Raw genomic sequence first — 26,125 nt, 5'->3', positions numbered from 1 at the left:
AAGTATTCTGTTTGATTCATGTCTATTAGATACTGTAACCAAAGTATAGAGAAATGGAAAGAGACATTCACTTCACAAACTTCTTGTCCATGGTCCAGTCCAGAAGAAAGTGGAAAAACCACAACATGCCAACATTTCAGTTGCTGTATTCAAGGCTCTTGGCCTCCCCACTGCTCTCTACCTACAGTCATTACAACCAATTATGACCCACATCTCTGGCAGGGAAACCACGACAACAAAACTCCAACACTAAAACATATACAGTGGGGAAAAAAAGTATTTAGTCAGCCACCAATTGTGCAAGTTCTCCCACTTAAAAAGATGAGAGAGGCCTGTAATTTTCATCATAGGTACACGTCAACTATGACAGACAAAATTAGAAAAAAAAATCCAGAAAATCACATTGTAGGATTTTTAATGAATTTATTGGCATATGATGGTGGAAAATAAGTATTTGGTCAATAACAAAAGTTTCTCAATACTTTGTTATATACCCTTTGTTGGCAATGACACAGGTCAAACGTTTTCTGTAAGTCTTCACAAGGTTTTCACACACTGTTGCTGGTATTTTGGCCCATTCCTCCATGCAGATCTCCTCTAGAGCAGTGATGTTTTGGGGCTGTCGCTGGGCAACACAGACTTTCAACTCCCTCCAAATATATTCTATGGGGTTGAGATCTGGAGACTGGCTAGGCCACTCCAGGACCTTGAAATGCTTCTTACGAAGCCACTCCTTCGTTGCCCGGGCGGTGTGTTTGGGATCATTGTCATGCTGAAAGACCCAGCCACGTTTCATCTTCAATGCCCTTGCTGATGGAAGGAGGTTTTCACTCAAAATCTCACGATACATGGCCCCATTCATTCTTTCCTTTACACGGATCAGTCGTCCTGGTCCCTTTGCAGAAAAACAGCCCCAAAGCATGATGTTTCCAACCCCATGCTTCACAGTAGGTATGGTGTTCTTTGGATGCAACTCAGCATTCTTTGTCCTCCAAACATGACGAGTTGAGTTTTTACCAAAAAAGTTATATTTTGGTTTCATCTGACCATATGACATTCTCCCAATCCTCTTCTGGATCATCCAAATGCACTTCAGACGGGCCTGGACATGTACTGGCTTAAGCAGGGGGACACGTCTCGCACTGCAGGATTTGAGTCCCTGGCGGCGTAGTGTGTTACTGATGGTTGGCTTTGTTACTTTGGTCCCAGCTCTCAGCAGGTCATTCACTAGGTCCCCCCGTGTGGTTCTGGGATTTTTGCTCACCGTTCTTGTGATCATTTTGACCCCACGGGGTGAGATCTTGCATGGAGCCCCAGATCGAGGGAGATTATCAGTGGTCTTGTATGTCTTCCATTTCCTAATAATTGCTCCCACAGTTGATTTCTTCAAACCAAGCTGCTTACCTATTGCAGATTCAGTCTTCCCAGCCTGGTGCAGGTCTACAATTTTGTTTTTGGTGTCCTTTGACAGCTCTTTGGTCTTGGCCATTGTGAAGTTTGGAGTGTGACTGTTTGAGGTTGTGGACAGGTGTCTTTTATACTGATAACAAGTTCAAACAGGTGCCATTAATACAGGTAACGAGTGGAGGACAGAGGAGCCTCTTAAAGAAGAAGTTACAGGTCTGTGAGAGCCAGAAATCTTGCTTGTTTGTAGGTGACCAAATACTTATTTTCCACCATAATTTGCAAATAAATTCATTAAAAATCCTACAATGGGATTTTCTGGATTTTTTTTTCTCAATTTGTCTGTCATAGTTGACGTGTACCTATGATGAAAATTACAGGCCTCTCTCATCTTTTTAAGTGGGAGAACTTGCACAATTGGTGGCTGACTAAATACTTTTTTGCCCCACTGTATTCCATTCCTTCTCCACACAGTCTCTGAAAATAAAGACATGATATGAGGGAAAGAGGTTATAGTGGGGACATGGTACTACTCCATGTGGATTTACTAAAGAAGAGAGGCAGGGACACAAGCAAACAGCACAATAAACTTTGTAATACTGTAAATGAATGAGGTCTTTATTCTGTTTTCAAAGCAGAGCGTACTATGAGGAATGTTTTACCATCCAACTTCAGACCAAATAGAGAACAGTTATATAGAACAACAAACACTTGAACATGGCTACTAGCTTTCTGTAAGTCGGTTAATCACACACACACACACACACACACACAACACACAGACACAACTCTGAGAGACTGAGAGAGAGGAAAACACACACACTCACATAGAAACACACACTCATGGTCTTGTGGTTTACCAAGGAGACCTTTCATTGTTAGTCATTAAAAATACAACAGATCCATATTCCAGAACACCCCTCTCCATTTGCCCATGGTTCACACTCTCTCTATATCCATGACCCAGAAAGCAGACTGCACAAACAACACCAACACCCCCACATGTGATACATCCCATTAGCCATTAGATCAGAGAGTGCCACCACAACATCTGTCTGAGTATTCTGCACTAGCAGACAGGGAAGAATGTGTGGTCTTATTTACAAGGGGCTGTGTAATGGATTTAGTTGTGATGATGAACACAGAGCAGGCATCCAGTGTTCGTATTTAGTTATCATTGAACGGGTTTCGGGTTGTTTACATGTGAAGCGTAACTGTTGAACACAGGCGACATGCGATACAATCAGGAGCTGCAATCTGACTGAAAATACATCTCTTTAACGGGTGTGCGCAAAAAAAGTCATCCGACTTGTTTCCTTGTAGATTCACAACTCCCTGACATCTGGAAAAGGAGTGGCTCAGGACTCTTACTGTAATTAGTCAAAACAAAAGCAGGAACCAGAATGAGAAATGCTTGGCTCTGTCACCTTTATTGGTTGCAAGATCTACTCAAATTGATGACAACAGGATACATAGCCTACTATCAGCAGCAACAGATGAATACACAGCAGGAGAGAAGCAGAGCAAGTATCAGTCATATCAGCCAGGGAAAGAAACCTACCACTTGTGTACAGTGTGAGTGGAAGAAACTCTCTTAGATACTGTGCTGTATATTCTATCAACATATCAATTGCCTCTAAGAACTACTTTCAGATTAGTGTTCCCTCACTATGATCCCACTAATAACTATCACTGTATTACTGTAGCTACAAAATTAAACTTGCCCTGGACCTTTTCTACATGCAATCCTCATATATTTCTGACCTATTCCATCTTCTGTTTTCTGACTAATCAGGTACAAGAACACAGGGTATTTGGATTATGACTTCATATTATTGATGGTGGATAATATCCAGAAGCAGTCTCAACTACAACACTGGATATCATAGAATATAGAACCTAGAACAGTCTCTATGGTAGATATACACTGTGTGCAGATAGAATATTGAATGTCAGAGTATAGCAAGACTAAAACTACAGTATTTTTTGTGCTATCTATTGAGAGAAGCGATATAAGATAATTGGATGCGAGTAGTGATTTGAAACCTTTTCTTTTTAATGCTCCAGTGAGCACAGATTATCAAGGGAATATTTGTATGTATTCTATGTCCCATTGGAAACGCCAGAACACGACACAAACATAATCTCCATTGTCAGTTCACCTCCTTGTCTATGGAAAGATTGAAGTCCATTTCTCTCAACAGTCATTAGAATTACATAAGTATGCTAAATAATAGGTTAAATAGGTATTAACATACAGACGTTTGACAAGGATACTAGTTACTAGAAGGCAATTTCAAACACTATACATTTAAAGGTCTACCAACTCTCAGATTTCCGACATGACAGCTATACAGTTGTAACAGTCTCTTGGTCAGGCTATGAAGGGCCTGCATGTGTTAGGATGCTGCCTTTTCACAAGAAGAAAATATCATATGTCTACACTACCTACTTATAAAAGGATTCCTGTCACTACATTTGACCGTTATTGTATTTTAAAGTGATAACTACAAGGATTATTAAGATTTAGTATTAATATTAGTTGATCCTTTTTTGAAACATCCAAAATTTTCTGGGGAGATATGAAGTAGACTTGAAAATCAGGCTCAAATAAAATGTAAATTAAATACACATTTATGCTAGAGAGAAACAGACAGTGTTCATGTATCCAATGATAATGCAGGTTATTGTGTCACAGATAGCACACTCTCAGTGGTGTATAACAATAGGGCATGTGGGTGGTGCAGCGCGAGTCCAATATCAATTCCCTCAACTCTGAACTCTGAACCATGACCTTTACCCCCTTCAACCTAGTTCAATAAAAAAAAAAAAAAATCATACATCGATCAGAAGAGCAAGCCAATACTTTCAATACATTTTTGCTCCCACTAAGCGTGACCACAAAGTTTCTGCTTTGTTTCATGTTGAAGCGTGGTTGTCCAACCTTGATGAATTTACCCCAACACCCCCCACACCCCCCATAGATCCTTCACTGTCCATCCTCTTACCCGCTCCCTCTCTTGTTCAGTGCCCTTGGGAGGTGAGTATGCGGGGGGGGGGTCTACTCAGCAGGGATTTTCCTCTTGGAGGGGGGGATGAGATGACCGGGGAGGTCGGCGGGCAGCTCGTGCCCCTCCAGTTTGACTTTGATCAGGTGATTGGCCAGGGCAAACTCCTCGTCATCCAGCATCCCGTCCTTATCGATGTCAGCCAGCTTCCAGATCTTCCCCAGCACCGTGTTGGGAAGCTTGGACTTCAACATCTCTTTCTTGGCATTGGCGCCAGTCACCTTCCCATTGACCGGCGACAGCGTGTAAAAGATCTCGTCGTACATGGGCTTGTCACGGGCCACCACCCACTCTGCCTCATCGATACCCTCCCCGGCGCCCTCGCCGTAGCCGTGGCCGAAGGGCCCATTGAGGGTGCCGTCGAAGGCCCCTCCCTTCACCACCTTCTGGGGTCGGTTGGTCTCCTCCTGCCTGACCAGAACCATGAGACCGGCGATGTCGTGGGCCAGCATGTCGTCCACCGAGTCCAGCAGTTTTATCTTCAGGGGCTGGAACTTGTTCAGGTCGTGGGCATTCAGTTGCTCCTATAAGAGGGGAGAGAGGGCAGAGGTAAGAGGTCAAAAGAGCTGTGTCTTACTCACTACAAACATAGTTTGGGTTCAGGATCAGGGTCAAGCTGATCTTAGTTGATACATCTCTACAGTCTCTTATGTGTGAGAGGGAGTCAGAACAAGATACATGACTGTCCTGGTCTGTGAATCAGAGATATGTCAGAAAGGATCAACATGACTACTGTTTATTTTCTACCCTGAGAAAAGTCATGTTGGTGCTTCTCTCAGTAAGGAGTTCATCAGGCCCAGATGGACTGGGGGTGGTTCAGATCTAATTGCTGATCACAACCAATCAGAAAGGAGCTTGTTTTGTCACCATGGCTCAAAGCAGTCCCAGTAGGGCAGTTTGTGTGTTAGCTCAGTAATCACAGGATTTTGTCTTTGCTTGAAAACAGCACAGATTGTGGGCTTTATCCATCAGGCTCTCTTGGTAAACATTGCAATGTGAGTCATGTTCGTAGTCATTTTATATTTCAAGGTTTTTAGGTATTTATGGTATGATGTCGTCTGTCCAGCCCATATGATATATTTTACACCTACCCTTAGCTTTACTCAAGAGAAGCCCCGTCTTTCTATCTTACCTGCATCTTCTTGAGGTTGGGGAAGTCTCCAGGGGAGATCTGGTGTTCTCTCTCAATGCGGCTGTAGATCTCTCCCAGACTGTTAATCAGCTCTTTCTTCTTGCCCTCCTTCCCAAACACACTGGGCATCTCCTTTTTCAGAGAGCTGATGATATAGGCATGGACCTAACGGGGCACAGAGCAGAACACAGCAGGACTGTCTGTTAAGACTGAGTGAGGCAGAGAAAAATCACTCATATATGCTTCCTCAAATACTGGATTGGGACCCATAAAGGGGTTGTAGCCAGCTCCTCTTGGGTCATAGCTAGAAATATTGTTTTGTTTATGTGTCTATTGTGCCACTAAGGACTCTTTAATGTTCCTCCAAATATCTCAGATGTCCTTGAAACTTAAAATAAATGACAGGAAGGAGGCACTTAAAGCAGTTTTATGAGAGAGCATGTGGCAGGTATCACATCCGGCTACACAAGAGGTTCCCCTTCCTTGGAGTTTCCTAGATCTGAGAGAGAAGGGGAACATAATGTCATCACACGAGGGGTGGCACTACATGAGTCACCAGCTCCTTCAGTGGAACCTCTGTATCCTCTGCCTCGGTTTCCCTTTGGCGGATGGATGAGCACACTGCTGCTGACAGCAGAGGAAGCCCACCTCTCTGGTCTGGTCAGGACAGGGGCATAGGACAGGACATGGACCAGGTTCCATGGACCAGGAATAGGGGGACAGGGGACAGGAGGAGGCCGGAGGTGGGTTACCATCTTCTCTCAAGGTGACCACCTGTTTGGGGGTGATTCCTTGGACTGTGGCCAGGGATGCCCCCAAAACACACACACAGGCACACACACAAACACAGACCCTCTGCAGGACTTCCTGCTGTGGCTGTGTGATCTCCAGAACAGCCATATGAAGGGTTGAGATGAGGTGGTGCCTGTATTGTATGACAACAGAGGACCTGGTCCTCAGTCACATAGACTGGTATGAGGCTAATAGGAGAGGAAGCCCAGAGTTAAGCCACTGTAATGGCTATGACATAATAACCTGCTGAGCTCAGGTGGCATGTCATGTCAATGCTACCCAGCCTCAGAGCTGCTACCCAGCACCCCCCCCCTCTCTCTCTCTCTCTCTTTCTCTCTCTCAATTACAACAGAAAGATCTCTCCTCTGTCTCACTGCTCTCTGATGACTATCTAATTAAGTTCCATTCCACACTAACTGGACAAGAAGCTGATATTTCTGTTTTAATATGAACAAGGGCAAATCAGATGTCCTTGGGGCCCACTGTGTGATTCTGAAACGTGAGCCACATCAGAAGAGAGCAGGAAAAGTGCCCTGGGAATGGAAATCAGAGCTTACGTCTTGTCGTTACTGGAACAAACACTGCTGATGCTCTCTCAAGGTCTTTCTGCAGATCATTCAATATCTCCCCACCTCCCTGTTTGGCTCTCCTATTCGATCACCCCATCCCTCCATCCCTTCATCCATCTCTCCATTCATCCAGCCCTCCCCCAGCCACAGACCAGGCCCTCACAGACAGACACTAACACATCTGGATCCAGTTGGAACCACATGGTAAGACCAAGTTCATCCCAGGAATTCCGACAAACTCATCAATTAAACACTCCCCACTGTTCCTGATCACACACACACTATCATTTAGCTATGGGCTGATAAGATTGTACTGCAAATCAAATTTGCCTGAGACGTCACAGTAACTGGTTACAAATGCTACTTTGTCACCTCATTAGAACTGTTGCCTAACAGTATTTGTCGACCAGTAAAAAAAAGAACAAAAGAAAGAGAATTGTTTCCAAACTGCCTGATGCAAGTTATAAATAACATTCCTTTGTCCTGGAAAAAAATCGCATTCGAAAAACTTTAAGAGAAATCCGAGGTCAATCTGAGGTCAAGATTTGTCCCATGACTAACTCCATCTACCATACCTTGTTTACATCCAATTGCAATCAATGCTCTATGCCAAGTGAACAGTAGTGACCTGTGACTGATAATTGATTTGGTGTGACTTTGTGTTTTCTTAGTGCCACCAATGCGTTATGACTCTATTAAAGTGTAGCTCAGCTGGGAAGGCACCCTGGTACAGCCACTGTACCAGCCCTCATCTCACCACGCAGTCACACAATGTTGCCCTGGGGAAAGGGATTGCAGCTTCGCTCAGTAGGGGAAGGATATCTTACCCTAACAAAGTGGATGTAATTGCAGTCATTACTCTTGCATTGTGAGTCACTGTATTATAGTTCCTGGTCACAGGATGGGTAGCTTATTAAGTTCAGTAGCAACTCCTGTATGGAGATTCTGTTCCATTCAAAATACCTCTTTAACAAATACTTTTCTTCTCTTTCAAAAAATGACTTAATAAAAAAATTAAAATAATATGCCATTTAGCAGACGCTTTTATCCAAAGCGACTTACAGTCGTGCGTGCATACATTTTTGTGTATGGGTGGTCCCGGGGATCGAACCCACTACCTTGGCGTTACAAGCGCCGTGCTCTACCAGCTGAGCTACAATACTTAATACTTAATAAAAGAGAACTTCCTACTCAGGCCAAAATGACATAACATAGTGCTTAGGAGTAATATCCACTCTTACTTTTGTGAGAGAATGTGTGTGTGCAAGCGTGTGTCCGTCCATGCATGTGTTTGGTTAGAGCTTACCTTGGCGAGGCGTGCTCTCTTGATGAGGTCATTAAGCTTCCTGAGGGCAGCGTTGCGGGGTAGGGACTGGATGTCCTTGAACAGGTCCTGCTCCTCCGCCTCAAACAGCTTACGGTTGTCGGGGATGAGCAGCGGGTGCGACCAGAATGACCCGATATAGACACGGATCACCTCGGGTGTGTTGACGATCTTCCCTAGCGACCACATGAGGGCGCCATAGACCCTCATCAGCTGCTGCGTCTCAATCTGGTCTGCCTTGTTTAGAACCACCCGGATCTTGTCTTCGTGATTCTTCAGGGCCTTGATGACCTCCGAGAACTCGTCTGAGATGTCCAGCTTGTGGGCGTCGAAGAGGAGGATGATTCGGTCCACACGCTCTGCAAACCACTCCAACACGGCGGCAAAGTCGTAGCCTTTAGACACGAAGGGGGGTGAGGGGAGGCAGGGGTGGGAGGGGTGGGAGGAAGGCAGGGTCAACAACCAGCAGAACATCTATGCCTCTTCAACAGACTGTTGGAAGACCAGGGCGGCCCAGTGGTGTCCAGCTAAGTAACCAGAAGACTGTTGTGAACTTGGTAGGCCTATTGCTCAAGAGGACAAACAGTATGACACGTCATCAATTCCAAAAGAGAACAGTTAAAACCACTTGTTAAGATAGAGGCTGAAAAGCATTTGAACACAATATGGTAATGGTTGATCATTTGGTATCTTACCACTTATCAGTGAGAACATAACATGATTACATTATTTATTTAAACCAGTGCTAATCTATCTTGACCTCACTTCCTGCTCATGATTTGCACTTAGTTCTCACTACTTGACATGACAGGACATGACAGGACAGGATACGACTGTGCTTCATGACCCTCTTCTCCTCTCCTCTCAGCATTAGCCTCCTGTCCTTAAGGGGCTGCAGCGCTAGCCTCCCCTAACCTACCCTCGGCCCCGCTGGCTGGATAACAGGCTTTACACCACAGGAGGCTGCTGAGGGGAGGACGGCTCATAATAATGGCTGGAACTGAGCTAATGGAATGGCATAAAACACCTGGAAACCATGTGTTTGATGTATTTGATAACATTCTATTAATTCCACTCCAACCATTACCACGCTCCAACCATTACCACACTCCAACCATTACCACGAGCCCTTCCTCCACAACTAAGGTGCCACCAACCTCCTGTGCTTTACACTAAGGGGTGACTGAACCACTTTACTCTCCTCATGCCATCAGCAGATAGATAGAGTGAAAGAGTTAGAGAGAGAGAGAGTTAGAGAGAGAGAGAGAGAGAGAGAGAGAGAGAGAGAGAGAGAGAGAGAGAGAGAGAGAGAGAGAGAGAGAGAGAGAGAGAGAGAGAGAGAGAGAGAGAGAGAGAGAGAGAGAGAGAGAGAGAGAGAGAGAGAGAGAGAGAGAGAGAGAGAGAGAGTGTTTCAGCACGGATAAAGATAATCCCCCAAACGATTGCTAATCTAATGGATCAATTAGCTGTCTAATCTGAAGGCAGTGATCCGAGAAGCCTAGAGACAAAGAGAGCTGTCGGGGGAAAACAGATTTCAGCCGCAGAGAAATTAAAATGTACTCTACTCTCCAGCTAGCAGCATGTTTTCAGATGATGAGTAGTCCATTCCCAAAGCATGTATTCCTAGTAGAGAAGAAAGCTAAATCTCCCACTGACAAGATGTGGCAAATAAAGCATATGTGTAGAACACACATGTACAATTGAGTTGAATGAAGAGAAACAATTGAAAGAACTATGAAATACACTGTACAAAAATATAAACACAACATGCAACAATTTCAAAGATTTTACAGTTACAGTTCATATAAGGAAATCAGTCAATTGAAATACATTAATTGGGCCCTAATCTATGGATTTCACATGACTGGGAATACAGATATGCATCTGTTGGTCACAGATACCTTTAAAAAATGTAGGGGCGTGGATCAGAAAACCAGTCACTATCTGGTGTGACCACCATTTGCCTCATGCAGCGCAACACATCTCCTGTGCATAGAGTTGATCAGGCTGTTGATTGTGACTTGTGGAATGTTGTCCCACTCCTCTTCAACAGCTGTGCAAAGAACTGGGACTTTTTCAGCTTCCAGGAATTGTGTACAGATCCTTGCAACATGGGGCCTTGCATTATCATGCTGAAACTTGAGGTGAGGGCGGCAGATGAATGGCATGACAATGGGCCTCAGGATCTCATCACGGTATCTCTGTGCATTCAAAATGCCATCGATAAAATGCAATTGTGTTTGTTGTCCATAGCTTATGCCTGCCAATACCATAACCCCACCGCCACCATGGGGCACTCTGTTCACAACGTTGATATCAGCAAACCGCTTGCCCACACAACGCTGTCTGCCATCTGCCCAGTACAGTTGAAACTGAGATTCATCCGTGAAGGGCACACTTCTCCAGTGTGCCAGTGGCCATCGAAGGTGAGCATTTGCCCACTGAAGTCGGTTATGACACTGAACTGCAGTCAGGTCAAGACCCTGGTGAGGACGATGAGAACGCAGATGAGCTTCCCTGAGCCTGTTTCTGACAGTTTGTGCAGAAATCCTTCGGTTGTGCAAACCCACAGTTTCATCAGCTGTCCGGATGGCTGGTCTCAGACGATCCTGCATGTGAAGAAGCCAGATGTGGAGGTCCTGTGCTGGCGTGGTTACAGGTGGTCTGCGGTTGTGAGGCCGGTTGGGCATACTGCTAAATTCTCTAAAACAAATGTTGGAGGCGGCTTATGGTAGAGAATTTAACATTAAATTGCCTGCCAACAGCTCTGTGGACATTCCTGCAGTAAGCATGCCAATTGCACCCTCCCTCAAAACATGACACATTTGTGGAATTGTGTTGTGTGACAAAACTGCACATTTTAGAGTGGCCTTTTATTGTCCCCAGCACAAGGTGCACCTGTGTAATGATCATGCTGTTTAATCAGCTTCTTGACATGTCACATCTGTCAGGTGGATGAATTATCTTGGCAAATGAGAAATGCTCACTAACAGGGATATAAACAAATTTGTGCACAACATTTGAGAGAAATAAGCTTTTTCAGCTCATGAAACATGGGACCAACACTTCACATGTTGCGCTTATATTTTTGTTCAGTGTAGAAAAAATACTAAGATAACCACCCATTTCAGGTCGATTTTTTGTGCATAGACACATCATAGACACAACAACACAACCTCCAACTGTGTTTTTGCTGAGATACTGAATATTTCAATATCGAGACACATAGGCCTACCATCTATCAAGTGAAACACCTGTCTCCTGAAGCACCTAACAGCTCTTCTTCAACCTTTCTCCATCTCCAAGGGTGCTAGGCAGAGCTCCTCCTTACCTTGAAGCACTTACAGCTGAGCGAAGGGGAAGAGTTCCACAGAATTCCCAAAATTGAAGACTGTACCAGAAATTTGGATTAGTGTGTTAATGTCGTTCAAATCAGAGGCATGAAATATGGCAGCCAGGGCCATGTTTCCAGGGAAGGATGTTATCCCATGCCGACACAGGGGATAGAGACGCATAGGCCTCATCCCTGATGATTTGGCAGTTTCACTATGGAGTCTTATTGTTACCTGCGGTAGGGATGGACAGTATATCTCTCTCACCTTTTCTTATGAGGTGGTGGTATTTATTACCGATTTATTACTTCATAAGCCTGCTCTAGTGTTTCTCAAGGGTTCTGAAGTTTATTGACTAGTCTTACCCTAAAGATATTGTGGATCAACATTTACTGTAAGGGCTTAACAGGAACTAAACACTACATCTCAATGCTCCTTCGCCTCAGCAGGGACTTTGATACATATAGGCAGCCGTACAGTAGGTAAGAGACCATACATGAATCATGGGCAGGACAATAAGAGCAGTGAAACTGTTTAGAGGACCGTGGTATTATGGCAGGGATTATAAAACGATGGGGCACAATAGAGGTTAATGTCAGGGGACCCAGTTATTTCATGTCAGGTCTGGCTTGATGCAGCACTGCAGAAACTCCATAGGATTTATACTGTAGTAGTATAGGCAAGCTGCATTGGTTAACACTGTGCTTTCACTACAATACCTCCATATGGGCATTTACGATACTCGCTATAGCCGGGTCCATGTTCATTCGCAGCTGTACATGGGGAGAGAGAGACACAAACAGAGGTGAAAATGAAATGAAGGAAAATAAACGGGGGGTTCAGTGCTTCAAGTGAACATGGAGATGTGTGGGTGAATGTTGTACATTGTGATAAACATAATACAGTCTAGTAATGTACCTATCCAGTACTGAAACACAGTTAGGGTACTGATAGAATAGAAAGCAACATGTTTAAAGACCCAGTGCAGTCAGAAACAAGATTTTCCTGTCTTTTATATACATTTCCAAACTATGAGGTTGGAATAATACTGTGAAATTGTGAAATTGATGATAATGTCCTTTTAGTGTAAGAGCTGTTTGAAAAGACTGCCTGAAATGTCTGCCTATTTTGGTGGGATGGAGTTTTGACCTGCCTGGTGACATCACCAGGTGGTAAATTAGATAATAGACCAATAAGAAATAGAGTTCCAAACCTCTTTGCCAATAACATCTAGTTTTCAGTTACCCCCTCCCCACTCAGACCACTCCCAGACAGTCCTAGCTAAATCTTTGCTAAGAAGCAATTTCTCTTCATTTTTGACCATTTTGATTGAAAACAATCACAGTAAGGTACTTCATTTTTTACCCAGAAATGATTTAATATTGAGATAAAAACAGCTGCATTGGACCTTTAAGAAAATATGTAAAAACATGACAGACATTATAAGAGCACACATTCCCTCTCTATTCTGCCAGTAGACAGCTCCTGGTATAACTTCCATTTACTAACCCTTTGTGTTTTGACAAGTTAAGATGACACTAAAGGAATAAAGACTGCCACCATATCTCCTGTGGGGAGAGGAGCGGAACGAGACAGAGAAGGCAAATAAATGCATACTCGTGCCATTCACACTATGAGGCAGGCATTAGACAGAGAGAGTCAAAGACCAGCCTAGTGTCATAGACTAGACGTAACATAGTAAAAGGTAAATCCGGGACACTCAAATTAGAATGATATGTTACGTTTGGTATGGTTAGATAAGACAAGGTTACTTAAGGCAAAAACTAAAGTAGGGTGGTTGGTCGGGGTGGATGGGTGAGTGTACAACGCGAACGTCTAGCAACCCAAAGGTTGTGTGTTCGAATCTCATCACGGTCAACTTTAGCATTTGATCTAATTAGCAACTTTGCAACTACTTACTACGTTTTAGCTACTTTGCAACTCCTTAACATGTTAGCTAACCCTTCCCCTAGCCCTAAAACATAACTCCTAACCCTAACCTTAACCCCTAACCCCAAGCCTAGCTAATGTTGGCCACCTAGCTAACGTTAGCCACCTAGCCACAACAAATTGGAATTTGTAACATATCATACACTTTGCAAATTCGTAACATATTGTACGAATTGCAAGTCGTAACATATCATATGAATTGTAATTAGTAACATATCATACGGAAATGGATGATTGACATCCACAAATTAATACATATCATAGGTAACTTAACTTATGGGAGGATAATAATATATAATAATAATATGCCATTTAGCAGACGCTTTTATCCAAAGCGACTTACAGTCATGTGCGCATACATTTTTACGTATGGGTGGTCCCGGGGATCGAACCCACTACCCTGGCGTTACAAGCGCCATGCTCTATCAATTGAGCTACAGAGGACCACGGCGCCGGAGAAGATGGCTGCCGTTTTACAGCCCTCTAACCAATTGTACTATTATGTGTGTTTTTTCGCGTTATTTGTAATTTATTCTGTACATGATGTTTCTGCCATCGTTAAATGTGCAACCAGAGGAAAGAAAACTCTAGACCACCTTTACTCCACACACAGAGACACATACAAAGCTCTCCCTCGCCCTCCATTTTGCAAATCTGACCATAACTCTATCCTCCTGATTCCTGCTTATAAGCAAAAACTAAAGCAGGAAGCACCAGTGACTCAGTTAATAAAAAAGTGGTCAGATGACGCAGATGCTAAGCTACAGGACTGTTTTGCTACCACAGACTGGAACATGTTCCCGGATTCTTCAGATAGTATTGAGGAGTACACCACATCAGTCACTGGCTTCATCAAGTGTGCATCGATGACGTCGTCCCCACAGTGACCGTACGTGCATACCCCAACAGAAGCCATGGATTACAGGCAACATCCGCACTGAGCTAAAGGGTAGAGCTGCCGCTTTCAAGGAGCGGGACTCTAACCCGGACGCTTATAAGAAATCCCGCTATGCCCTCCGACGAACCATCAAACAGGCAAAGAGTCAATACAGGACTAAGATTGAATCATACTACACCGGCTCTGACGCTCGTCGGATGTGGCAGGGCTTGAAAACTATTACAGACTACAAAGGGAAGCACAGCCGCGAGCTGCCCAGTTACACAAGCCTACCAGACGAGCTAAGCCACTTCTCTGCTCGCTTCGAGGCAAGCAACACTGAAGCGTGCATGAGAGCACCAGCTGTTCTGGACTATGTGATCACACTCTCCGTAGCCGATGTGAGTAAGACTTTTAAGCAGGTCAACATTCACAAGGCCGCAGATTACCAGGATGTGTACTCTGAGCATGTGCTGACCAACTGGCAAGTGTCTTCACCGACATTTTCAACATGTCCCTGACTGAGTCTGTAATACCAAAATGTTTCAAGCAGACCACCATAGTCCCCGTGCCCAAGGACACTAAGATAAGCTGCCTAAATGACTACCGACCCGTAGCACTGACGTCTGTAGCCATGAAGTGCTTTGAAAGGCTGGTCATGGCTCACATCAACACCATTATCCCAGAAACCCTAGAACAACTCCAATTTGCATGCCGCCCCAACAGATCCACAGATGATGCAATCTCTATTACACTCCACACTGCCCTTTCCTACCTGGACAAGAGGAACACCTACGTGAGAATGCTGTTCATTGACTACAGCTCAGCGTTCAACACCATAGTGCCCTCAAAGCTCATCACTAAGCTAACACCTCCCTCTGCAACTGGATCCTGGACTTCCTGACGGGCCGCCCCCAGGTGGTAAGGGTAGGTAACAACACATCTGCCACGCTGATCCTCAACACGGGGGCCCCTCAGGGGTGCGTGCTCAGTCCCCTCCTGTACTCCCTGTTCACCCATGACTGCATGGCCATGCACGACTCCAACACCATCATTAAGTTTGCCGACGACACAACAGTGGTAGGCCTGATCACTGACAACGATGAGACAGCCTATAGGGAGGAGGTCAGAGACCTGGCCGTGTGGTGCCAGGATAATAACCTCTCCCTCAACGTGACCAAGACAAAGGAGATGATTGTGGACTACAGGAAAAAAAAGAGGACTGAGCACTCCCCCATTCTCATCGACGGGCTGTAGTGGAACAGGTTGAGAGCTTCAAGTTCCTTGGTGTCCACATCACCAACAACCTATCATGGTCCAAACACACCAAGACAGTCGTGAAGAGGGCACGACAAAGCATATTCCCCCTCAGGAGACTGAAAAGATTTGGCATGGGTCCTCAGATCCTCTAAAAGTTCTACAGCTGCACCATCGAGAGCATCCTGACTGGTTGCATCACTGCCTGGTATGGCAACTGCTCGGCCTCCGACCGCAAGGCACTACAGAGGGTAGTGCGTACAGCCCAGTACATCACTGGGGCCAAGCTTCCTGCCATCCAGGACCTCTATACCAGGTGGTGTCAGAGGAAGGCCCTAAAAATTGTCAAAGACTCCAGCCACCCTAGTCATAGACTGTTCTCTCTGCTACCGCACGGCAAGCGGTACCGGAGCGGCAAGTATAGGTCCAAAAGGCTTCTTAACAGCTTCTACCCCCAAGCCATAAGACTCCTATTTGCACCCCCACCCCATCTTTTTACGCTGCTGCTAGTCTGTTAATTATTTATGCATAGTCACTTTAACTCTACCCACATGTACATATTACCTCAACTAGCCGGTGCCCCCGCACATTGACTCTGCACCAGTACCCCCCTGTATATAGCCTCCCTACTGTTATTTTATTTTACTTCTGCTCTTTTTTTCTCAGCACTTTTTTGTTGTTGTTGTTTTATTTTACTTTTTTATTAAGAAATTCATGCATTGTTGGTTAAGGGCTGTAAGTAAGCATTTCACGGTAATGTTTACACCTGTTGTATTCGGCGCATGTGGCAAATAAAATTTGATTTGATTTGATCATACTAATTGGAGTGTTCCGGATTTACATTTACTATGTTACGTCTACCCCTGAGTCCAGTTTGCAAGGACAGGCTCCACACACACAGTACACGCATGCACGCACGCACACACACACACACACACAGCTGTGCTGACTGTGAGTAAGGTACATTTAGCCTTCTATTTATTTGCTATGGGAACACACTGGAGTGGGGGACTTTGTCTACACATTGATTTACAGTTGAAGTCGGAAGTTTACATACACTTAGGTTGGAGTCATTAAAACTCGTTTTTCAACCACTCCACAAATTTCTTGTTAACAAGCTATAGTTCTGGCAAGTCGGTTAGGACATCTACTTTGTGCATGACACAAGTCATTTTCCAACAATTGTTTACAGACAGATTATTTCACTTATAATTCACTGTATCACAATTCCAGTGGGTCAGAAGTTTACATACACTAAGTTGACTGTGCCTTTAAACAGCTTGGAAAATTCCAGAAAATTATGTCATGGCTTTAGAAGATTCTGATAGGCTAATTGACATAATTTGAGTCAATTGGAGGTGTACCTGTGGATGTATTTCAAGGCCTACCTTCAAACTCAGTGCCTCTTTGCTTGACATCATGGGAAAATCAAAAGAAATCAGCCAAGACCTCAGACAAAAAAAATGGTAGACCTCCGCAAGTCTGGTTCATCCTTGGGAGCAATTTCCAAATGCCTGAAGGTACCACGTTCATCTGCACAAACAATAGTACGCAAGTATAAACACCATGGGACCACACAGCCGTCATACCGATGAGGAAGGAGACGCGTTCTGTCTCCTAGAGATGAACGTTCTTTGGAGCGAAAAGTGCAAATAAATCCCAGAACAACAGCAAAGGACCTTGTGCAGATGCTGGAGGAAACAGGTACAAAAGTATCTATATCCACAGTAAAACGAGTCCTATATTGACATAACCTGAAAGGCCGCTCAACATGGAAGAAGCCACTGCTCCAAAACCGCCATAAAAAAGCCAGACTACGATTTGCAACTGCACATGGGGACAAAGATTGTACTTTTTGGAGAAATGTCCTCTGGTCTGATGAAACAAAAATATAACTGTTTGGCCATAATGACCATCGTTATGTTTGGAGGAAAAAGGTGGTTGCTTGCAAGCCGAAAAACACCATCCCAACCGTGAAGCATGGGGGTGGCAGCATCATGCTGTGAAGGTGCTTTGCTGCAGGAGGGACTGGTGTACTTCACCAAATACATGGCATCATGAGGAAGGAAAATTATCTCAAGACATCAGTCAGGAAGTTAAAGCTTGGTCGCAAATGGGTCTTCCAAATGGCAATGACCCCAAGCATACTTCCAAAGTCATGGCAAAATGGCTTAAGGACAACAAAGTCAAGGTATTGGAGTGGCCATCACAAAGCCCTGACCTCAATCCTATAGAACATTTGTGGGCAGAACTGAAAAAGCGTATGCGAGCAAGGAGGCCTACAAACCTGACTCAGTTACACCAGCTCTGTCAGGAGGATTGGGCCAAAATTCACCCAACTTATTGTGGGAAGCTAGTCGAAGGCTACCCATTACATTTGACCCAAGTTAAACCATTTAAAGGCAATGCTACCAAATACTAATTGAGTGTATGTAAACTTCTGACTCACTGGGAATGTGATGAAAGAAATAAAAGCTGAAATAAATAATTCTCTCTACTATTATTCTGACATTTCACATTCTTAAAATAAAGTGGTGATCCTAACTGACCTAAAACAGGGAATTTTTACTGCGATTAAATGTCAGGAATTGGGAAAAACTGAGTTTAAATGTATTTGGCTAAGGTGTATGTAAACTTCCGACTTCAACTGTAAGTGGGTGAACAGCCATGGTAGAATAAAGTTTTAAGAGTTACCACATTTTAAGTAGTTTAATTATAAATTAAGAGTGAAGACAATATGTAATCTATCGTTATTGGAAGCATCATGAAGTGGACCTGCTTTAATAAAGAATTGTATACCTTGGCAAGAAATAAAATAAGTCACATAGTTCACAAACCTGGAACCAATGTACTGTCTGCTCTGCTTCCTAATCAGATGGAAAGAGTGACAATGTTTTATAAAGTCCCAAGTCAATCCAAAGGTAACAAGTGTCAGAACTACGATATATCAAAACTCCTACTTTCTTCACATCACTGACACGTCAACTAACGCTATGACCTTGTCTACACTTGGGTTTTAGAAGCCATAGGGAGTGATTGGAATGGAATATCAGATACAGGAATCTGACATTTTTCACAGTTCAATGACGGTACACAAGTAAGGGATAGTCTTCATGTCTTTCTTAGTAGTGTACTTCTGACTCCTTGGCCCTCAGAGGTTTTATTGTGTTACTGGATGACATGGGAACTCAGTCTTGGCCCGTGGCTATGAAAATACTCTGTAATCAGACAATGATCCACTTAGGGCAGGCATGCATCCTGCTGAAGATGACTATTGTTTTGCCTGAAAGGGTGGAAACCACTTAGTAAATAAATAAATGAAGAAGAGACTGTGCATCTCTTTGTTAGATTCAAATTCAGTAAGCTGAAAATGCATGATCGAATGGTTTATAAAGACTTCATAGAATTCTTACACTCAGTTTACCTTTCATTTCAGTTATAGCTTTTACTAGGACCGATTTTCTCTGCCTAAATAAATGTAATCTTCTCCTCATAAAACTCAACCTATCCAGACCAGAGCTGTACCTAGCTGTACTACTTCACTATAGGGACAGGTGCAAGCCATCCAAAATGAGGGGTGTCTGTTAGACACATAATATAACATCATAATTGCTATAATAGGCCTGGGCTGGTACTAGTGTTTTCCTCAGGATATGGTGCAGGAGTCCTGGCCTGCTGTAGTGGAGGTCTGAGAGGCAGAGAGAGAGGTGCTTCTCTGGGGAGAGAGAGGTGTTGGCTGAGTGTCAGGGAAAGCTTCCAGCTGCTAACACTAAGAGCAGCCCTTCTGCCTGGGCAGGCCTCTGATACAGCCCTGAGACTAGAGCAGAGATAGGCAACATTGATGTGGGTGGGGGACACAAAAAATATAATTGACTGACTATCAGTGACTGACATAACAAGAGAAAAACTCGAAATTGCAGCTTGTGTATTCTACTATTCTAACTCGCAACAGTAAGTTGAGACCACAATTGAGTTCCTAAAAAATAAGAATACTGGAGAAACATGGTTAAAAGGATCCAACTCATTTTCTGAATTACTCTTAAAGAGTATTTTTTTCCGAAAGGTTAAAAACAACAGGCTGAGGTAGCATACTCCAGCGATGGCTGTCCATAAACAAACCAGCACTCCATTTCTCCATAACTACAGTCTATGGGTTTAGAGACTTTTTTTTATAATTGTCCCTTCTGGGTATCCTTACTGAGGTCATTATCCTGTCCATCTGCCAGGTAAGTCTGTGTTTTTAAGAAGCCTGCTTCTCTTTCGTCTCTCTCTCCTATGGCTCAGTTCTAAGCATACACAGATGGTCACCCTCCTTGTACTCATGTGCTGCCATGAAGGGGGAAGGTGTGCCATATCCTTGTTCAAAGTAATGAAATTACTTCCTGTGCCAACCCTCCCCAGTCCCCATACATGTGTGCTTGTCCCTTGCCAACTGTCGTCAGGCCTCTGGGACTGAAGTAGTTCCCAGAGACATGGCCTGTTTACTACTTAGCTACGACTGGTACTAAAGGGTACTACTTTCTGTGAGGTACTTGAAAGTATCAAGCAGTAATTGTCTCAACTTTAACCTGTTTCAAACCCACCACCCTTCCTTAAAAGTTTGACACAAGCAATCTTATTAAGTTGGTGATAACAACATAAACATAGTCATGAGTGATGTTATGTTCATTTGTCCACTTATCCAGGAATCCTAAGACAAAAGGTGTGAAAAGTATCCTCAGGTCTGTCCTCTGCAGTGCTGTATCTAGGATCCTACGCTGTGCTTCTCTACTGAAACAGATACAGTGTTGTTTGCCAAACCTGCACTACACGCATTATTCAGCACCATTAATCCCACAGGCCCTGTCAGGCCAACACGCAGCGCAGTGGGAGAGGAAACAAAACAGCAGTACACGCAGATACACACACACAGGCATGTTAGACACTCACACACACACACGCACCTGTCTCCTCTAAAAGGATTACACTTGATAAGCATATTTTCAACACATGACTACAACCTATCTCCAAACCACATTAAAACCACATTAAGCCTAGAGCGGGTCAGCTGTTTAACAGAAAGGTTTATATACCTGTTATAACCAGTGTTCCTGGGTTTTAAAGTAGTCTCTAGAGTGACAAACACTGATGGCCTATCTTGCTATCTTGTAACACCCAATTGTAAAAGGCAAGTATTTCACAGTGCGGCCCAACCTGGTGTGCAGTGTTAAGGCTCCTCACACGGCCAGGCAGCCATTCTCATTAGGAGCGCTAAATCTGACCATCACACTAACACACTAATGAGAGGGAGAGAGCAGCCTGACCCAGAGCATGGGAGAGAGCACAGCCTGCCAGGACCTACCATCACACATACTGTAACACAGTGCGTTTGTGTGCTTGCGCGCGCGCGTGTGTGTGTGTGTGTGTGTGTGTGCACGTGAGTGACAAATAGAGAGAGAAGATGATGAACATCACACACAGCCAGCAGGCAGCCAGAGGGAGGCAGCAGTCCAGGGATTCCAGGCCAGGGCTTCAGGCTGCAGGGCCGAGACATGGACAGCTTTACACACGAGACCGACAGGAAGAGGCTAATGAGAGCCCAGGGCTTAAGGCCCAGCTTGCCCTAATGACTGCTCTGCTCCTAATGGGAATGTACAGGGGCAGGAAGACCACAGCCTTCACTGATGCTATGGATGGAACATATAGACTTAATCAGCAAGCCACCCTGATGTAATATATGAATTGTATTGGGAGGACAGCTTCTGATGTACAGTGTATGCCTAAACTGTACCTGGGAAAAGAGCTGTGCTTGGAAGTTATCCAACTCTCTGAGGGTGTTTTTACACATTGTTTTTTTCAGACAATTTTTGTGAACTCAGTGCAGTTCGCTCATTTTTTAATTCAGTGTGAACACTCCAAAGGAACTCAGACCCCTCAAAAGAGCCCCCTGAAGCGAACCGAACTGAGACCATCTCGAGAGGTGGTCTGAGTTCGGTTTGTTTGAATTCCGTGGTCCGTTCCCTTTTTTAGGTCAATGTGAACACAAAGCTCCCTAGGTTCGCTTGTCATTATTCCCGCACCACAGACTAGACTACTGCAACACCATTTCCCCTGCCATAACCCCTCACATTAGTGCCACAAAATCGAGAAGATGATGATGTGCAGGTTAGTGGAAAAACACATGTGCTGTTTTTGGATATTGATAAGCGATTGTCAAGGATGCACAGAAATTCCAAAATATGTGTGGAGTTTTGTACTGACACGAATTTCTGATTATTTGTTTGCAATATGTGATCTAGTATAGGCTAAGAAAGCTTCATAAGCTGTTTATTTTAAAATGGTTAAGGTCAGGGTATGGGTTAAGGTTAGGGTTAGGATCTAGGGTAGGGACGTCCCAAAGAGCCCGGATAGCACTAACCATCCTTTCTAAACATAGCAATGTGAAGGCAAAGAGAACTCGGACCACAAAATAGGTGAAGTGAACTGTCAAAAAATTTGAGTTCTCATTCAAAGGCAAGGGCGGTGTGAATAAAAAGAGAACCAAGTTATTTTGCTTTTTCTTTATCCCAGAGTTCACTTTAAAAAGGACTGAGATCGGTTCTTTTAAAGAGGACTATATGTGAAAACACCCTTAGATACCCAGGAAACTCAAACTGAGTCCAAGAGTACATGAATACCCAGTATAACACACATGAGAGTGGTTTTTGGGGGCCACTTGGTTAACATCGGCTTTGGGACATGCTCACTTCCTGTTAAGAATGCTTTAGGGGTATGAAAGGCACAAGTGCATCACCAATAACAACAGGGCCAAATTATAGGAGAGAACAAACAAGCAGTAACCTGCAATCACAGGCTTTTGATGACGCCAAGTTAGAGTCCCTATACTTTAACTCTAGACTCTATATACCCAACCAGCAGTGTGTTCTGCAAGTTCATGTATGCACAATTTTGTGCCTAATAGACAACTCTGTGACAGCAAAATAGGAACTACTTGACTATACAAAGTAAGATCCTCAGCACATTACAGTCATTCAAGCATTTCCAGCAGTGCCAAAACAGTGACTGATTTCACTAGTAAATGCTCTTAATTTGAATACATATTCAATGACAACATCTGCATAGACTGCTGCATACAATTTGGCTCCATAAGCTCTTGAGTTTGGTTGTGGCAAAAAGTATGTTACACAGTTTACTGGACTTTTGTGCTTATGTGACGACATTGGAGTTTCTCTGTATGTAGGGGCTCTGCTTCTGACTGTGTATAGCTCTAAAGCTGGGTTCTCTCTCTGCTTCCTCTCTCCTCTCTGCTCCCCTGAATGAGCCCTAGTCCGACTGGACCGTTAGCTCACGCTACACAGCACCACAGACCCACATGCTACCACACCACTGCACCACACACACACACACACACACACACACACAAACCGGCAGCCCAAAGGAAAGTGCTGACGGCTGGGTGATTACCGTGGGCTATCGGGTGGGTGATGGACTTTTGCTGAATGTGGAATGAAGTTACCAACCATACACAAGACAAACAGGAGGACATGGACACAGAGTCCAGAGAGCAGAGATTGGCTGGAGATTACAACCTAGTTGAGCCTGATGCAAACACAGAGGCACACATCTATCTGCCACACCCCATGTCCTATAGACTTGGCTTCAGTAGAGTATACAGTCATGAGGTAAGGTTTTATGGGTCTCAGAAAGTGAGGGAGAGAAAAGAAATCAGAAAAAAGTTAATAGAGCAGAGAAGAAGAGCACAGCACAGCGTGATATAGTAGAATAAAGAAGAAGAGTAGAGGTGTAGCAGTAAGGTGAGATGAGAGCTAAGGTACAGTAGGGTAGGAGTCCTCAGCAGGCAGGTATCAGCTGGAGATAACCCTGACCCTGTAGGGAGGAATGAGACTGGACTGGTTCACAGGAAGCCAGAGTTACTCTCGCTTCTCTCTCCCTGACATGGAACAAGGAGGCCCTTTTTCCGGAATATTGGTGTGTCGCGTGTGCCAAGACATACTTCCGTTCAATCACCTCTGAGGATTCTAAGAATTTCCATTTGCATCTCTCACTGTGACATCTATCATCAGTGAAAAGACAAGAGTGAGGGAAACATTGGCACACACTAAAGGAAAAGGTAATGCATCATGTACATATCTCAGTACATACAATGTTGATAATCCACTCTATCCAGGTACTTCCAGAGAGTGTTTATGTCTGTACAATCTTAGAAAGGTGCTATCTAGAACCTAAAAGGGTTCTTCGGCTGTCCCCATAGGAGAACCCTTTGAATAACTTTTTTGGTTGCAGATGGAATCCTTTTGGGTTCCATGAACAATGCTTTCCACAAAGAGTTTTACATGGAAACCAAAAGGGTTATCCTATAGGGACAGCCGAATAACCCTTTTTTCTAAGAGTATAGAGGGTCACCCGAGAGGTTGTATGTCATTTTTTTGTGTGTGTGTGTGGGGGCAGCCTATGGCAGCCTGCTAGGCTAAGTGATAAGCACCATACAGTGAGGGAAAAAAGTATTTGATCCCCTGCTGATTTTGTACGTTTGCCCACTGACAAAGAAATGATCAGTCTGTAATTTTAATGGTAGGTTTATTTGAACAGTGAGAGACAGAATAACAACAAAAAAATCCAGAAAAACGCATGTCAAAAATGTTATAAATTGATTTACATTTTAATGAGGGAAATAAGTATTTGACCCCCTCTCAATCAGAAAGATTTCTGGCTCCCAGGTGTCTTTTATACAGGTAACGAGCTGAGATTAGGAGCACACTCTTAAAGGGAGTGCTCCTAATCTCAGCTTGTTACCTGTATAAAAGACACCTGTCCACAGACAAGAATGGGCTGGAATGGGCTACAAGACCATCGCGAAGTAGCTGGGTGAGAAGGTAACAACAGTTGGTGCGATTATTCGCAAATGGAAGAAACACAAAAGACTGTCAATCTCCCTCGGCCTGAGGCTCCATGCAAGATCTCATCTTGTGGAGTTGCAATGATCATGATTAATGAGGAATCAGCCCAGAACTACACGGGAGGATCTTGTCAATCATCTCAAGGCATCTGGGACCATAGTCACCAAGAAAACAATTGATAACACACTACGCCATGAAGGACTGAAATCCTGCAGCGCCCGCAAGGTCCCCCTGCTCAAGAAAGCACATATACAGGCCCATCTGAAGTTTGCCAATGAACATCTGAATGATTCAGAAGAGAACTGGGTGAAAGTGTTGTGGTCAGATGAGACCAAAATGGAGCTCTTTGGCATCAACTCAACTTGCCGTGTTTGGAGGAGGAGGAATGCTGTCTATGACCCCAAGAACACCATCCCCACCGTCAAACATGGAGGTGGAAACATTATGCTTTGGGGGTGTTTTTCAACTAAGGGGACAGGACAACTTCACTGCATCAAAGGGACAATGGACGGGGCCATGTACCGTCAAATCTTGGGTGAGAACCTCCTTCCCTCAGCCAGGGCATTGAAAATGGGTCGTGGATGTGTATTCAAGCATGACAATGACCCAAAACACACGGCCAAGGCAACAAAGGAGTGGCTCAAGAAGAAGCACATTAAGGTCTTGGAGTGGCCTAGCCAGTCTCCAGACCTTAATCCCATAGAAAATCTGTGGAGGGAGCTGAAAGTTCGAGTTGCCAAACGTCAGCCTCGAAACCTTAATGACTTGGAGAAGATCTGCAAAGAGGAGTGGAACAAAATCCCTCCTGAGATGTGTACAAACCTGGTGGCCAACTACAAGAAACGTCTAACCTCTGTGATTGCCAACAAGGGTTTTGCCACCAAGTACTAAGTCATGTTTTACAGAGGGGTCAAATACTTATTTCCCTCATTAAAATGCAAATCAATTTATAACATTTTTGACATGCGTATTTCTGGATTTTTTGTTATTCTGTCTCTCACTGTTCAAATAAACCTACCATTAAAATTATAGACTGATCATTTCTTTGTCAGTAGGCAAACATACAAAATCAGCAGGGGATCAAATACTTTTTTCCTTCACTGTCTCTGTCCACTGCAGAGTCCTGATGTCCTTGTTGATAAGAGGGCTGGAACACTGTGACATCATGGTGACATTGATCACTACTCCACTGTCCACTTTGCCATCCCCAGAACCACAGATACATTCAGAATACCAGAGGACATAACTGAAGGTGTATTTACATACCTTGCAGCTTTGAAACCCCTATGAGAGTCATCAGTGAAATAAAACACTGATTTTTTTTAGGATTAAGCAGAGTGTACTCAGAGACTAACAGACAATGGTCTTTACTGTTTACTGGAATTCATGTGGGAAGAGCTGCTGGACCATGTTACACAGTCCTATAAACATAGAGGTGTCGCATAGAGCATCTCACTCTGATCTCTGGTGTCTTTCAACACATCATGATTGAATGCAGATTAAAACACTGCCACAGCTACACG

The 26,125-nt window shown here is 44.0% G+C and overlaps 1 protein-coding gene across 3 annotated transcripts in view; it reads right to left on the bottom strand.

Annotated features, from left to right (window-relative positions):
- Positions 1-2,001: 2,001 nt before the first annotated feature.
- Positions 2,002-26,125, bottom strand: part of ehd3 (EH-domain containing 3) — a 47,775-nt gene continuing 23,651 nt past the window's right edge. For 2 of the 3 annotated variants that reach the window (XM_041864737.2, XM_041864739.2), the window contains 4 exons: positions 12,341-12,394; positions 8,272-8,684; positions 5,605-5,769; positions 2,002-4,996 (listed from right to left, as the gene is read on the bottom strand). In XM_041864737.2, the coding sequence (XP_041720671.1) occupies positions 4,466-4,996; positions 5,605-5,769; positions 8,272-8,684; positions 12,341-12,394 (1,163 nt within the window). In that variant the 3' untranslated portion in view covers positions 2,002-4,465. The remainder of the gene's footprint in view (positions 4,997-5,604; positions 5,770-8,271; positions 8,685-12,340; positions 12,395-26,125) is intronic. The other variant, XM_041864740.2, reaches the window with a different exon arrangement.

This window comes from Coregonus clupeaformis, chromosome 36, assembly GCF_020615455.1.
Source record: "Coregonus clupeaformis isolate EN_2021a chromosome 36, ASM2061545v1, whole genome shotgun sequence".
Lineage (NCBI taxonomy): Eukaryota > Metazoa > Chordata > Actinopteri > Salmoniformes > Salmonidae > Coregonus > Coregonus clupeaformis.
This window is presented reverse-complemented; position numbering and strand designations above follow the sequence as displayed.